At 57.2% G+C, this 11430-nt stretch overlaps 2 protein-coding genes across 3 annotated transcripts; both read left to right on the top strand.

The window, feature by feature from the left end:
• Positions 1-4: 4 nt before the first annotated feature.
• SNRNP27 (small nuclear ribonucleoprotein U4/U6.U5 subunit 27) lies at positions 5-2038 on the top strand. Its single transcript, XM_031596988.2, has 6 exons — positions 5-111; positions 351-471; positions 572-681; positions 835-914; positions 1384-1448; positions 1603-2038. The coding sequence occupies exons 1-6, from the start codon at positions 75-77 to the stop codon at positions 1655-1657; spliced, it is 468 nt and encodes a 155-aa protein (XP_031452848.1). The 5' UTR covers positions 5-74; the 3' UTR covers positions 1658-2038.
• Positions 2039-3609: 1571 nt separating this feature from the next.
• Positions 3610-11351, top strand: MXD1 (MAX dimerization protein 1). Of its 2 annotated transcripts, XM_031596997.2 has the most exons (6): positions 3611-3779; positions 3858-3960; positions 6670-6699; positions 7568-7682; positions 8617-8776; positions 8855-11351. In XM_031596997.2, the coding sequence occupies exons 1-6, from the start codon at positions 3689-3691 to the stop codon at positions 9040-9042; spliced, it is 687 nt and encodes a 228-aa protein (XP_031452857.1). In that variant the 5' UTR covers positions 3611-3688; the 3' UTR covers positions 9043-11351. The 2 variants fall into 2 exon arrangements, with proteins under 2 accessions (XP_089981921.1, XP_031452857.1); XM_090125795.1 differs by having other exon boundaries at positions 3610-3960.
• The last annotated feature ends 79 nt before the right edge of the window (positions 11352-11430 follow it).

The raw sequence follows: 11430 nt of genomic DNA, 5'->3' as shown, positions 1-11430 counted from the left end.
GGAGCGTGGGGAGCACGGAGCAGAACACCGGAAGTGGGGGGCTGCGGGCGGAAGTGGGGCGGAGGGGCGGTGCCATGGGACGCAGCCGGTCCCGCTCGCCGCCGAGGCGCGGTGAGGGAACGGAAGGGGCGCGGAGCGGGTGGGCGGCCGGATCCGGACTTGGGGGCCTGAGGGCGGCCAGGAGCAGGGGGAGCGGGTTCCGGGAGGGCCGCGGGGCAGCGGGGCCCGGGAATGTCTCCAAGGCCTTCCCGGAGGGACGAGGCCATGAGGGGGCAGCGGGGCCCTTCTCTCTCCTTCTCCTTCCCCGCCGCTCACCGCACTCTGCTCCTCTCCCGCCCCGCTTCCCGCAGACCGCCGACGCTCGCGATCTGCTTCGCGTGACCGGGAGAGGAGGCGAAGGGAACGGACGCGGTCCCGGGACAGGGACAGGAGGAGGACCCGCTCCCGCTCCCCGCACCGGCGGCGATCCAGGTGAGGCTCTCGGTGCCGGCAGGACCTCCTGCCGCTCCCCTTAGCGGCCGGCCCGCGGTGCTGCGGTTCCCGCGAGGCTGAACCCTGCCGTCCGCGCCAGGTCTCCCCGGAGGCACCGCTCCAGCTCCTCCTCCCCTCTGCGGCTGAAGGAGAGACGAGATGAGAAGAAGGAGAGCAAAGACACCAAAGGCAAAGAGCGGCAGATCACGGGTGAGGCTCCGCCCCGGCGCTTTTCTCATGTTAATTCCTACTGGAGTTCTTGGTATGACCGGCACAGAGGGCTCCCTGGGACTTATTAAAGTGCTTTTTAAGTGAACGCCGCCGGTTGTGTGAGGTGAACCCTTCTGATTGTTGCCTTTTCAGAGGAAGATTTGCAAGGCAAGACGGAAGAGGAAATCGAGATGATGAAGATGATGGGCTTTGCCTCTTTTGACACAACAAAAGTGAGTGTGCTGGGGTCAAGGCTGACTTTCCATACCCTGCAGGGCTGTGACAGGCAGTGCTCGGGTGTCTCTTTGCTCAAGTAGTACAGCACAGTGTTGGTTATACCCCCAAAACATATTCCCCTGCTTCCTGTGCACCCATTTGGTGTGGGGGTTCTCCTTCACGCAGGGGGTGCTGACACACTGGAACAAGTTGCCCGAGGAGGTTGTGGATGCCCCATCCCTGCAGGCATTCAAGGCCAGGCTGGATGTGGCTCTGGGCAGCCTGGGCTGCTGGTTGGTGACCCTGCACACAGCAGGGGGTTGGAACTGGATGAGCGTTGTGGGCCTTTGCAACCCAGGCCGTTCTATGATTCATGGCCCAGAGCTGTGGCACTGCTGGATTCTTTGCTCTGTTTGGTGTCTCCATGTATGTGGGCAGGCTCTTGGTGCTGCACACAGCTCTGAACCAATTTTTCTCCTCTTTTAGGGCAAGAAAGTGGACGGTGCTGCAAACGCATACGCCATCAATGTGTCCCAGAAGAGGAAATACAGGTTTGTGCTGTGGAGATTGCACAGAACTCACTTGCTTTCCTATGATAAAACAATGCTGTTGGGGATGGAAGGCATTTCAGAGGAAACTGAATGTCCAGGCTGCTGTCTGTGGGCACAGCAAGGCGCTGATCTGTTTCTTTTCCTCTCCCCACAGACAGTACATGAACAGAAAAGGAGGATTCAACAGACCGTTGGATTTCATTGCTTGATGCTACAGACAGTGGAGAGCATCGCTGCCTTCCTCACGTGCTGCTGGCTCAGAGATGGGAGAGAACTCCATCTTTAAAGTGAATTTGGGGTGATTTAGAGCAGATCCGGGTGCACTCGCTCTGCCCTGCACCAAGGGAGGGTGAAGTGAAGCTCATTGATCACCCAGCTCCGTTTGTCCCTTGCCAGGATTTCCTGCTGGTTGTATTTTTTCCTGTTGTGTTGTTGTTTTTTTAATAGCTCAGTGTTGTCTAATTAAAACCTGTATATATTTTTTCCATTTCGTTTCTCCCCCCACCCCCCCTTTGTCTGTGATTACATCACTCAGGAATAAAGTCAGCGAGAAGAGGCTGCTGGAAACCACCCAGCAGCTGTTTCCCCAACTCAGCATTTGGGATTTGAGCCCAACAAGCTCAGTTTGCTTTTTCTTTCTGTGTTCATTGGATCACCTCACGCTTGGGCAGGGATTCCCACTGCACAGCTCTGCTCTGTGTGCTCCTGGGGTGAGGATTTCACACAGCCCCAGGAGGTGGCAGCACGGTCCTACAGCCAGAAGTGCTTTCATTCCCACCTCTGGAGGCAGATGAACGTTATGCTTTAAGAAGAGGACGTGCATATCCAGCCTGGAGCTGAGGCTTTTGCTATGACAGTTCTGTGGGGTTTTTTTTCTACTTTTTTGAAGGTTTGGCTTGCCAAAACAGCCTCGTCACCAATTAGCCAGCCCTGTGTCTGTGCTGGGTGACAGTGACACACCCTGCTGTCAGTGTGACACTGCCATACCCAGCCTTCTTGCTGCCATGTCATCACTGCGGCACGCCTGGCGCCCCACGATAAGGCCCTGCTGCCAGGCAGGGATTCCCAACCCCCATCACTTTGTTTGCTTTCTCTCCCTTCTAATTAAAACCCTGTTCTGGCTGCAGGTTCAAAAATGAGATGAAACAGCCCCCCCCCCCCCCCCCTTTCCCCCCATTTTTTTGGTCGCTTTCAGGAAGCTCACAGCCAGCTGGGATCACCTCACCCCCCAAATCCCACCCTATTTTCCCCTAAATCACCACGCCAGCATTTTGCTGTTGAAGGTATTTTTTTTTAAGGGTGAGGTTGGGGCATTGTGCCCCCCTTTCGCCCCCCCCCCCCCCCACCATACACACACACCCAGGTTTATCTGGTTTCCATGCTGTGGCCGAGGTGGGTGAGTCACCCCAGGGCAGGGCTGGGTTTCGGGGTGTGGGGGAGGAAATGATGCTGAGCTGCCTCCCCCCCCTCCCCAAAATTCATCCCATTGGGGCAAAAACGCTGCTTGGGTTGGGGGGGGGGGGGGGGTTCCCTGCTGCTGGGGGTGCATTGAATAAAGGGCAGCAGCTTTGGGTGCTCAGGGGGTCCCTGCTGATGGGGGGGGGCGCTACTTATAGGGACTTTCTGCTTCTCAGGGGAGCCCCAGGGGTCTCTGCTTATTGGAGGAGGGGGGGACGCGCTCCCTTGTGGCCTCGGGCGCTGTTTTTTGGGGGGGGTCTCAAGGAGGTTCCTGTCCTGTCCTTGGGGGTCCCAGCTCGGGAGGGCTCGTAGCTTTTTAAGGGAGATCTGCTGGTAGGGAAGCGCTCCGGGAGGTTCTTGCTTCTTACGGGGTCTCCAGCCCTGGGGGGGTCCCGAAACCTGGGGGGGTCCTGGGGGTCCCCGCCCGCTCCCCGTCAGCCCCACGTTGACACCTGGCGCCGGAGCCACGCCCCCTCGCCCGCTCCTCGCCCTCCCATTGGCTGCAGGAGGCAGGAAGTGAGTCAGCCCCGTGGGCGGAGCCTTCCGGCTCAGCCAATCACAGCGAGCCCACCCGGAGGGCCCGTCTGATCGTCGACGGCGGGCGGGGGCGGGGCTTTCCTCGGGGCCGAACCAATCGCGGAAGGGCGTGTCTCCCAACCTTCCAATCGCGAAAAACGACGGAGGGGCGGCACCCAATGAGAGGCGGCGGTGGGCGGGGCTGACGGAGCGGCCGGGCGAGGCGCTCACCCCGGCGCGGCCCGGCCCGGCCCCGCAGCGCGGCGATGGCGGCGGTCGGTGACGACGGGTCCGGAGTCGGGTCCAGCATCGGGCTGCTCCTGGAGGCGGCCGAATACTTGGAGCGGCGGGAGCGAGGTACCGGCGTCCCGCCGTGCCCCTTTTGGCACCTCCCGGTTCCTCCCGGCGCTGCCCGTTCCCGTTGTGTCCCCACAGAGGCCGAACACGGCTACGCCTCGCTGCTGCCCGGAGCTGGACGAGCCCGCAGGGAGAGCCCGAGGCGCCGCGGGAAGGGCCGGAGGAACGGCGGGGGCGGCAGGTACCGGGAGGAGGGGGGGGACCCGTAGGAACCCGCAGGGGACCCTAGGAACCCATAGGAACCCATAGGGACACATCGGGACTCATAGGGACTCATAAGAACCCGTAGGGACTCATAGGAACCTATAGGAACCCATAGGGGCCCTAAGAACCCATAGGGACCCATAGTGACTCATAGGAACCCATAGAGACCCGTAGGAACCCATGGGGACACATCGGGACCCATAGGAACCCATAGGAGCTCATAGGGGCCCCTAGGAACCCGTAGGAACCCATAGAGACACATAGGAACCCATAGGGGCATATCAGGACCCATAAGAACCCATAGGGACCCGTAGGGACCCATAGAGACCCATAGGAACTCATAGGGGCATATCAGGACCCATAGGAACCCATAGGGACATATTGGGACCCATAAGAACCCGTAGGGACTCATAGGAACCCATGGGACTTATAGGAACCCATAGGGACTCATAGAAACCCCATAGGAACCCTTAAGAACACATCGGGATCCATAGGAACCCGTAGGAACCCATAGGAACCCACGGGGACCCATAGGGACCTGCTGTCAGCTGGGGGTCAGCAGCTGTCATGGGGCACCAGGCTGATCTGGGGATGAGGAGGGCTCTGCTTGCATCCAGAGATTGGGATCTGTTGGGGCTTGTTGAAATCCCACTGCCATGGGGGGCTGGGAGGGCTGGGAGCTGTGAGGGGACCTGTGGGAGCTCTGGGGACAGCGCTGTCAGCTGGGGGTCAGCAGCTGTCATGGGGTGCCAGGTGGGGTGGGGGATGTGGAGGACTCTGGGTCTATTGGGATCCCCATTGCAGGGGGTCTGGCTGCACTGGGGGCACTGGGGATTCTGCTGGAACCTGGTGGTCAGGGCCTAACAGAACGCTCCAGGCTGATTTGAGGGTGTGGGGGGACCTTGCTTGCACCCAGAGACCATGATCTGTTGGGATCCTGCTGTCACAGTGGGGCTGGGGGGACTGGGGGCCATAGGGGGGGACCTCTGGGGGCTCTGGTGACACCGCTGTCAGCCGGAGGTCAGCAGCTGTCATGGGGCACCAGGCTGATCTGGGGATGTGGAGGACACTGCCTGCATCCAGAGATTGGGATTTGTTGGGGCTTGTTGAAATCCCACTGCCATGGGGGGGGCTGGGAGAGCTGGGGGGGGACTTTGGGGTCACCGCTGAAAGCTGGGAGTCAGGAGCTGTCATAGGGTGCCAGGTGGGGTGGGGAATGCCCTGCTGTCAGCGAGGTCTATTGGGGTCCCTATTGCTGGGGGTCTGGCAGCACTGGGGATGCTGCTAGCACCTGTCAGTTGGGGCCTAACAGAAGGCTCCAGGCTGATCTGGGGGCATGGGGGCACCTGCTCATACCCAGAGATCAGGGTCAGGGTCTGTTGGTGTCCCTGTCCTGAGGGTCTGGCAGCTCTGGGGATGATTGGCACCTGTCCCTGATCCTGGGGACGCTGCTGTCATTGGATGCTCAGAGTCTATTGGGATGTCACAGAGCACACAGTGGGGTTCGGGGCTCTGGTGGGGACCCTTGGGGACACGGGAGGTGCTGCTGTCACCTGGTGATCACAGGGTGCCAGGTGGGGTGGGGGGGAGGGGGACTGGAGGAGACGCAGCTGGCTTTGAGGGATCGTGGTTTGCTGGGCTGCCCCATTGTGGCAGAGCTGTGGGCTGCGGGGCACCCATGAGGGCACTGCTGTCACCACCAGCATTCGTCCTCCCCCGGGACCCCGCAGAGCTGCGTGGTGGCTCTGCACCCCCTGCCACCCCTCCACACCCCGGGCAGGGGGTGGGCACACTGGGGATGTCCTCTGTTGGGGACTGAAGGTGCAGTCAGACGACGTGGCAGACCAGGATGCTGATGCTGGGCTCTTGATTTTGGGCTTTGCTTTGGTGTGGTGCACGGTGCTCGGGTTCCGTTTGGGGGCTCTCAAAGTGGCAGATGAGATTAAGATCCAAACCCTTTGTTGGGGAGGAGCGCTTTTGCTCCGAAATGTCACTTGTGGCGAATCGCAGCCACTCCTCCCGGCTCCTTCCTGCTGTTTGCTCAGGGAGGAGCAGCTCTGCCATCTCACGGGCACGGCGCTGCGTCCTGCTCCGGCGCACGTCGCGTGGGGACGGGTGACCTTTGCCAGCTGTGACAGCAGGATGTCCCCATCCTGACCGCAGTCAGCGAGCGCTCCGAGGTTCCTTTCTGGGAAGATGTGGAGCTCCATTCCTCATTTTAGCACTGCTCACAAGGAATGGGAGCAGCAGGACTTGTGCTTTGGAGCTGCTCACGTGCCTCGGAGGTGCACTGGAGTTGTGCTTGGGGTTGGCGTTAGGATGAGGAGAGCTTCCCCTTCCTGCACAGTGCTGCTGAGCGGTGGTTGGGCCCCTTTGCTTCCTCCTCTCCCTTACAGCCACTCATCCAGGGAGTGTGTGTGTGTTGGGTGCTACTGCCTGTGCTGTTGGCGTTGCTTTGTGCTCTCCTGTGCTGCTGCTCTCCTTTCCAGCAGCAAGCCCCTCCCCATCCAGACCACCTCAGTTGGGTTTCCAGTCCCTGGCACTGCCATCTCTCTGGGTACCTCTCCCTGCCAGCCTCTCTGCCACCACATTTGTCATCCTGGGTGCAGTGACCCCCTCTGCAGGGACCCCAGCTGTCTGCCACCCTCCTCAAGACACGCATTTCACAAAATCCTTTCTTTTTCAGGTCAACACACAATGAGATGGAAAAGAACAGGTGAGAATGGGCTGGGATCCGCGTGGAATCTCTTTTCCGTTGCACATCAGGGCTGCCCCACACCTATTCCAGGAGCCGTGCCATGCTGTGCCCCTGGTGTTGCTTTGTGCCTCGGTGTGTGCTGCAGCTCTGTATGCTCAGCCCACGTGGGACAGGCAGCTGGAATTGTTCTGTGGCTTTTTCACGTTCCAGGGGTAGGTTTAAATCACACGTCTCCCCCCGGTGAGCTGCTGGGTGCACCCGAGTGGTTCCTCATTGGAGAGCTCTGTGTAGGCACTGAGCTGGGTGTGAGCAGCTGTCCCTCTCTGGGGACACCTTTGTGGTAGATTCTCATCCCCAGTGCATGCAGCTGGGCTGGCTGCTCACCTCCCACGTGTGGATGGATCTCCTGCAGGTCGGCGCAGCCCCAGCTGATGGAAAACAACATCTGTGAAGGCTCAGCTTTGTTTGGGATTGACCCCAACAGCACGAGCACGTGTTTTGTTGGCACTGTCATGCAGGAGGCACTCAGTGCAGGCAAATGCCTGTTTATTTGCGTGTGGAACGAGATAGGCAGGTCGTTGCAACATCCCCATCTGCCTTGAGTGTGTCAGTGGGGTACGGCGCAGGCGGTGTTGCAATGGGAACAGAACCGGAATATTGGGGCTGGGGAGCTGAGCACAGGGCATCTGTGCTGCCATCCGTGCAGGTGGGAGCATGGAGTGCTGCAAATTGTTTGATTCTGACCCAAAAGAAGCTCGAGGGATGTGCTGGGTTTGCAGCTGGATGTAGCAGGAGCAGTTTTATTTTGCTGTTCCTCCACTGATGTGGAGGTCGAGATGTCATGTGATGTTGGGGTATGCTGAGCACTCTGATGGTTTTCTTCCAGGCGTGCCCACCTGCGGCTGTGTTTGGAGAAGCTGAAGGTGCTGGTGCCACTTGGCCCCGAATCCAGCAAGCACACCACGCTGAGTTTACTCATGAAAGCCAAATTGCACATCAAGGTGAGTCTGGTGGCACCAAAAGTCCCTGGAGAGCAGAGGGCTTGGAGAAAGCTGCTCGTGCAGAGCATCCCCAAAGCCCTCAGCATTGTTCCTACTTGATGGGCACCGTGTGGCTTCCTGGTGTGTTGACTGCTTTATGGTTTGCTCCTTACACTGTGACTCTCACTGAGCACGCTTGGTTTTATGAAGCAGCAGATAACCATGGTAGCATGGCGGGACACCAGTGCCTTATCAGAGCCTGGAAATAGAAAAAAGAAATAGAAAAAAGCACTGCATAGAAACTGTTCAGAGGAGAGAGTGTTGTTGGCATGTCAGCTCTGTCTGCCATGGGGTTGCATCAGCAGCAGTCTGGCTCTGAAAGGGCCTGGGAGTCTTGGGCAGCCTGATCTGGTGGGTGGCGGGCAGCCCATGGCATGGGTTGGGGCTGGAGGGGCTTGGGAGTCCCTTCCAACCAACCATGGTGTGAGGTCATGACTCTGATCTTTAAGGTCCCTTCCAATCCAACCATTCTAGAGTTCCATGGTTCTGTGACCTTTAAGATCCCTTCCAACCTGACCATGCTGTGATGCCTTGATTCTGTGACCTTTGAGGTCCTTCCAACCCAGCCATTCTACGGTTCCATGTTTCTGTGACCTTTAAGGACCCTTACAACCCAACCCTGGTGTGATTCCATGATTCCATGACCTTTAAGAACCATTCCAACTCAACCATTTTATAATGTTATGGTTCTGCGACCTTTAAGAACCCTTCCAACTCAAGCATTCTATAATTCTATAGTTCTACAACCTTTTAGAACTCCTCCAACCCAACCATACTGTGATTCCACGATTCTCTGATCTTTAAGAACTCCTCCAACCCAACCATGCCATGATTCTATGATTCTGTGACCTTTGAGGTCTCTTCCAACCATTCCATCCGTTTCTCCCCTCTGCAGAAGCTCGAGGACTATGACAGGAGAGCCCTCCACCAGATCGAGCAGCTGCAGCGTGAGCAGCGGCACCTGAAGAGGCAGCTGGAGAAGTTGGGCAGTGAGAGGATCCGCACCGACAGCGTCGGCTCCGCCGTGTCCTCGGAGCGCTCCGACTCGGACAGAGGTGAGACCCGCACGCCTAAGGGCAGCGTTTGGAGGTCCCACTGAGCTCCTCGTGATGCTGTTCGTTTTCTGCTTGCAGAAGAGATTGATGTGGACGTGGAGAGCACCGACTCCCTGCCTGCAGACCTCGACTGGAGCAGCAGCAGCCCCAGCGACTCGGATGAGCGTGGCAGCCTGCAGAGTGTGTGCAGCGATGAGGGCTACGCCAGCTCGGGCGTGCGGAGGGCAAAGGTGCAGAGTGCTCACAAGCTGTGCCCCGCTCTCTAAGGATCAGACCCCGCAGCTCTTCCACCCACCGCTCTTTCCCGGTTGGTAGCGAACCAGACCGTCCCGCAGTTCCCTTGTGCCGCTGACACGAAGTCTGCTTTGCCCCAGTCCCAAGCAGGGCTGTGGGTGCTGAGCTTCTCCCTGGCAGCCCATCGTGCCCACTCGCTTCTCGCCCCGTCGGGAAGCTCATCTCAGTGAGACCAAACATTCCAGCCCCGTTTTGGTGCGCCCAGGAATATCGCAGCGGTAACAGCAATGCTGGATGAGCTCAGCTTTCCTTTGCTTTGCTGTTACCGCTCGCTATTCCGGATCTTTGTAGTGTTTGCCCACTAACAATCAGCACCAGGGCCCAAATATGCATTTTGTGGGTGAGACCCAGCCTTGTTGGTAGCTTGGAGCAGGGAGAAAGCAGAGGGAGGTCTGCAACGGAGAATCAGTCGGTGGCCCTCCCTCCACCGACTCTAAAAATTCAGGGTAGCAACGGACCCCTCCTGCAAAGCAAAAGGCTCTGCTCCTCCCAGCAGCCTCGGGATGGACATCTCCAGCTCTGGAAGTTCCTGGAATGCCTCAAAACCAAATGGTGCTGTCCTCGCGCTGTGCCCTCCTGCGTTACGGCTGCGTGTCTTAGGACGGCCTTGGCGCTTCTTGTCTCTGGGACAATTTTTTTTCTACCTCGGAGAGATGAACAAAGATTATCTCCATCCCTTTAGCACAAAACAAACAAACGAGATGCCTCATTGTTTTATAGAAGCGCTGCTTGGTCCCATCGCATCCGTCGCGCGCGATTTAGCAATAAGTGGCAGCGCTCCGAGCGGCGCTGCTGTGTGAAGCACTTGCCCAGCCCTCGGGTTGTGTTTGGGCGCTCTCCATGCTGAGGATTTGGGTTTCCACCAGAGAGAGCCACAACCAGACGCCAAAAGAAAAGGCCAACCCTTTCCCCTGGCCCCAAGGCTGTGGTTTCCAGCCGTGCCGATGCTTCGAAGCCAACAAGCCAACACGAGCACGTGTACGTAGAATGTGTGGTCTACAAACAGTATTTCTTCATTTTCTTTGACATGATTTCATGCTTTACGAGATGTTCTGGGATCGTTGTAAGCAGAGTCCTCTGAGGGAGATGCAGAGGTTTCTTTGAGGGTTTTCCTACTCCATCTCTTGTGCTCAACGTTGGACGCTTTGGTGATGGGGATGGAACATCCACGTGGGGCTCAGAAGCCATTCCGACTCTTTGAGAAGACTCTTTGGAGGTATTTAATGAGGCCTTGGGCAATCTTATCTACTATGTGATTGAGCAGTGGGCAGCCCTGGGTTGGAACTTAATGGTCCTTGAGTCCCTTTGAACCCAAGCCATGCTGTGTTTCTATGAAAACTCGTGGAAACCCATCCCAAGAAGACAAAAAACATGGAAACCCACAGAAACCCATCCCAAGAAAGCAAAAATTCATGGAACCACCTCAGGAATACAAGAACCCGTAGAAACTCACCCCCAAAAGACAAAAAAAAACAACCAAGGAAATCCACCCCAAGAAGACAAAAACCCATGGAAACTCATCCCAAGAATACAAAAACTGATGGAAACCACCCCCAAAGAAAAAAACCCATGGAAACCCACAGGAGCCCACCCCAAGAAGACAAAAACCCATGGGCAAAGCTGAATATCTGCACTTGGAGGTGTGCTGCTCTGATGGCTCGAGCCCTCTCCAGCCCCTTTCTTGTGAGCACTGCCAAAATCCCAATTCCAACCCAATGCACTCCAAGGGGAAACAGGAGGAAACGTGCGCTTCGTTCTCCACTTAGTTATACCGAGTGTTAAGGTTTAGACTCTAATTGTTATTTTTTGTGTTGTGCCTTTTTGGGTTGACCGCGTTCTTTTGGTGAAGAACCACGTGTTGGTTTTGGTTGTGGTTTTCTATTGTTTTTTTTTTTTTTTTTCCCCCCTTTTCATTCTCTTTTTGTCCCAATATGAAGCAGTACTCCTCTGACCTTTGCACTGTTTGGACGTGCTCCTCTCCAACACACCAGCATCGAAAAAAAATAAACCCACAAACTCAAACCTTTGGCAAACGATGCGCTGGTGTCGGATGGGCACAAAGGTCGAACCTAAAACCACGGGCTATTCCCCCAAAACTCCAGGTGAGCTTGGCGCAGCGTCCTGGGGCCGCCAGCCTTTCCTTGAATTCACGGATCCACCAGCATTACTCAGAGATAAGCTGCAGCAATGAGATTTTTTTGTAGATTGTTGGAAAAAAGGGGGGAAGCGAGGAGAACCCCCTGCGTTTACACAGACGTGCGAGTCCAAACCGCGCTGCTTGGGGATGGGGAAGCCCCCAGCCCTGGGCATTTGTCCCCATCCCATCCCCAACCCTCAATCTGGGGCAGAACAAAGCCAGC

The sequence above is a fragment of the Phasianus colchicus genome, chromosome 27 (genome assembly GCF_987193195.1).
Source record: "Phasianus colchicus chromosome 27, bPhaCol1.hap1.1, whole genome shotgun sequence".
Lineage (NCBI taxonomy): Eukaryota > Metazoa > Chordata > Aves > Galliformes > Phasianidae > Phasianus > Phasianus colchicus.
Note: the sequence above shows the minus strand (reverse complement) of the source record. Positions and strands in the feature narration are given on the sequence as shown.

What these genes read in the sequence shown, in the direction of transcription:
- SNRNP27 (XM_031596988.2), top strand. Translation starts at nt 75, where the DNA reads ATGGGACGCAGCCGGTCCCGCTCGCCGCCGAGGCGCG. An exon ending in CCGCTCGCCGCCGAGGCGCG is followed by an intron (nt 112 to 350) that starts GTGAGGGAACGG and finishes CGCTTCCCGCAG; the next exon opens with ACCGCCGACGCTCGCGATCT. An exon ending in CCGCACCGGCGGCGATCCAG is followed by an intron (nt 472 to 571) that starts GTGAGGCTCTCG and finishes CGTCCGCGCCAG; the next exon opens with GTCTCCCCGGAGGCACCGCT.
- MXD1 (XM_090125795.1), top strand. Translation starts at nt 3,689, where the DNA reads ATGGCGGCGGTCGGTGACGACGGGTCCGGAGTCGGGTCCAGCATCGGG. An exon ending in AATGAGATGGAAAAGAACAG is followed by an intron (nt 6,700 to 7,567) that starts GTGAGAATGGGC and finishes GTTTTCTTCCAG; the next exon opens with GCGTGCCCACCTGCGGCTGT. An exon ending in GCGCTCCGACTCGGACAGAG is followed by an intron (nt 8,777 to 8,854) that starts GTGAGACCCGCA and finishes TTCTGCTTGCAG; the next exon opens with AAGAGATTGATGTGGACGTG.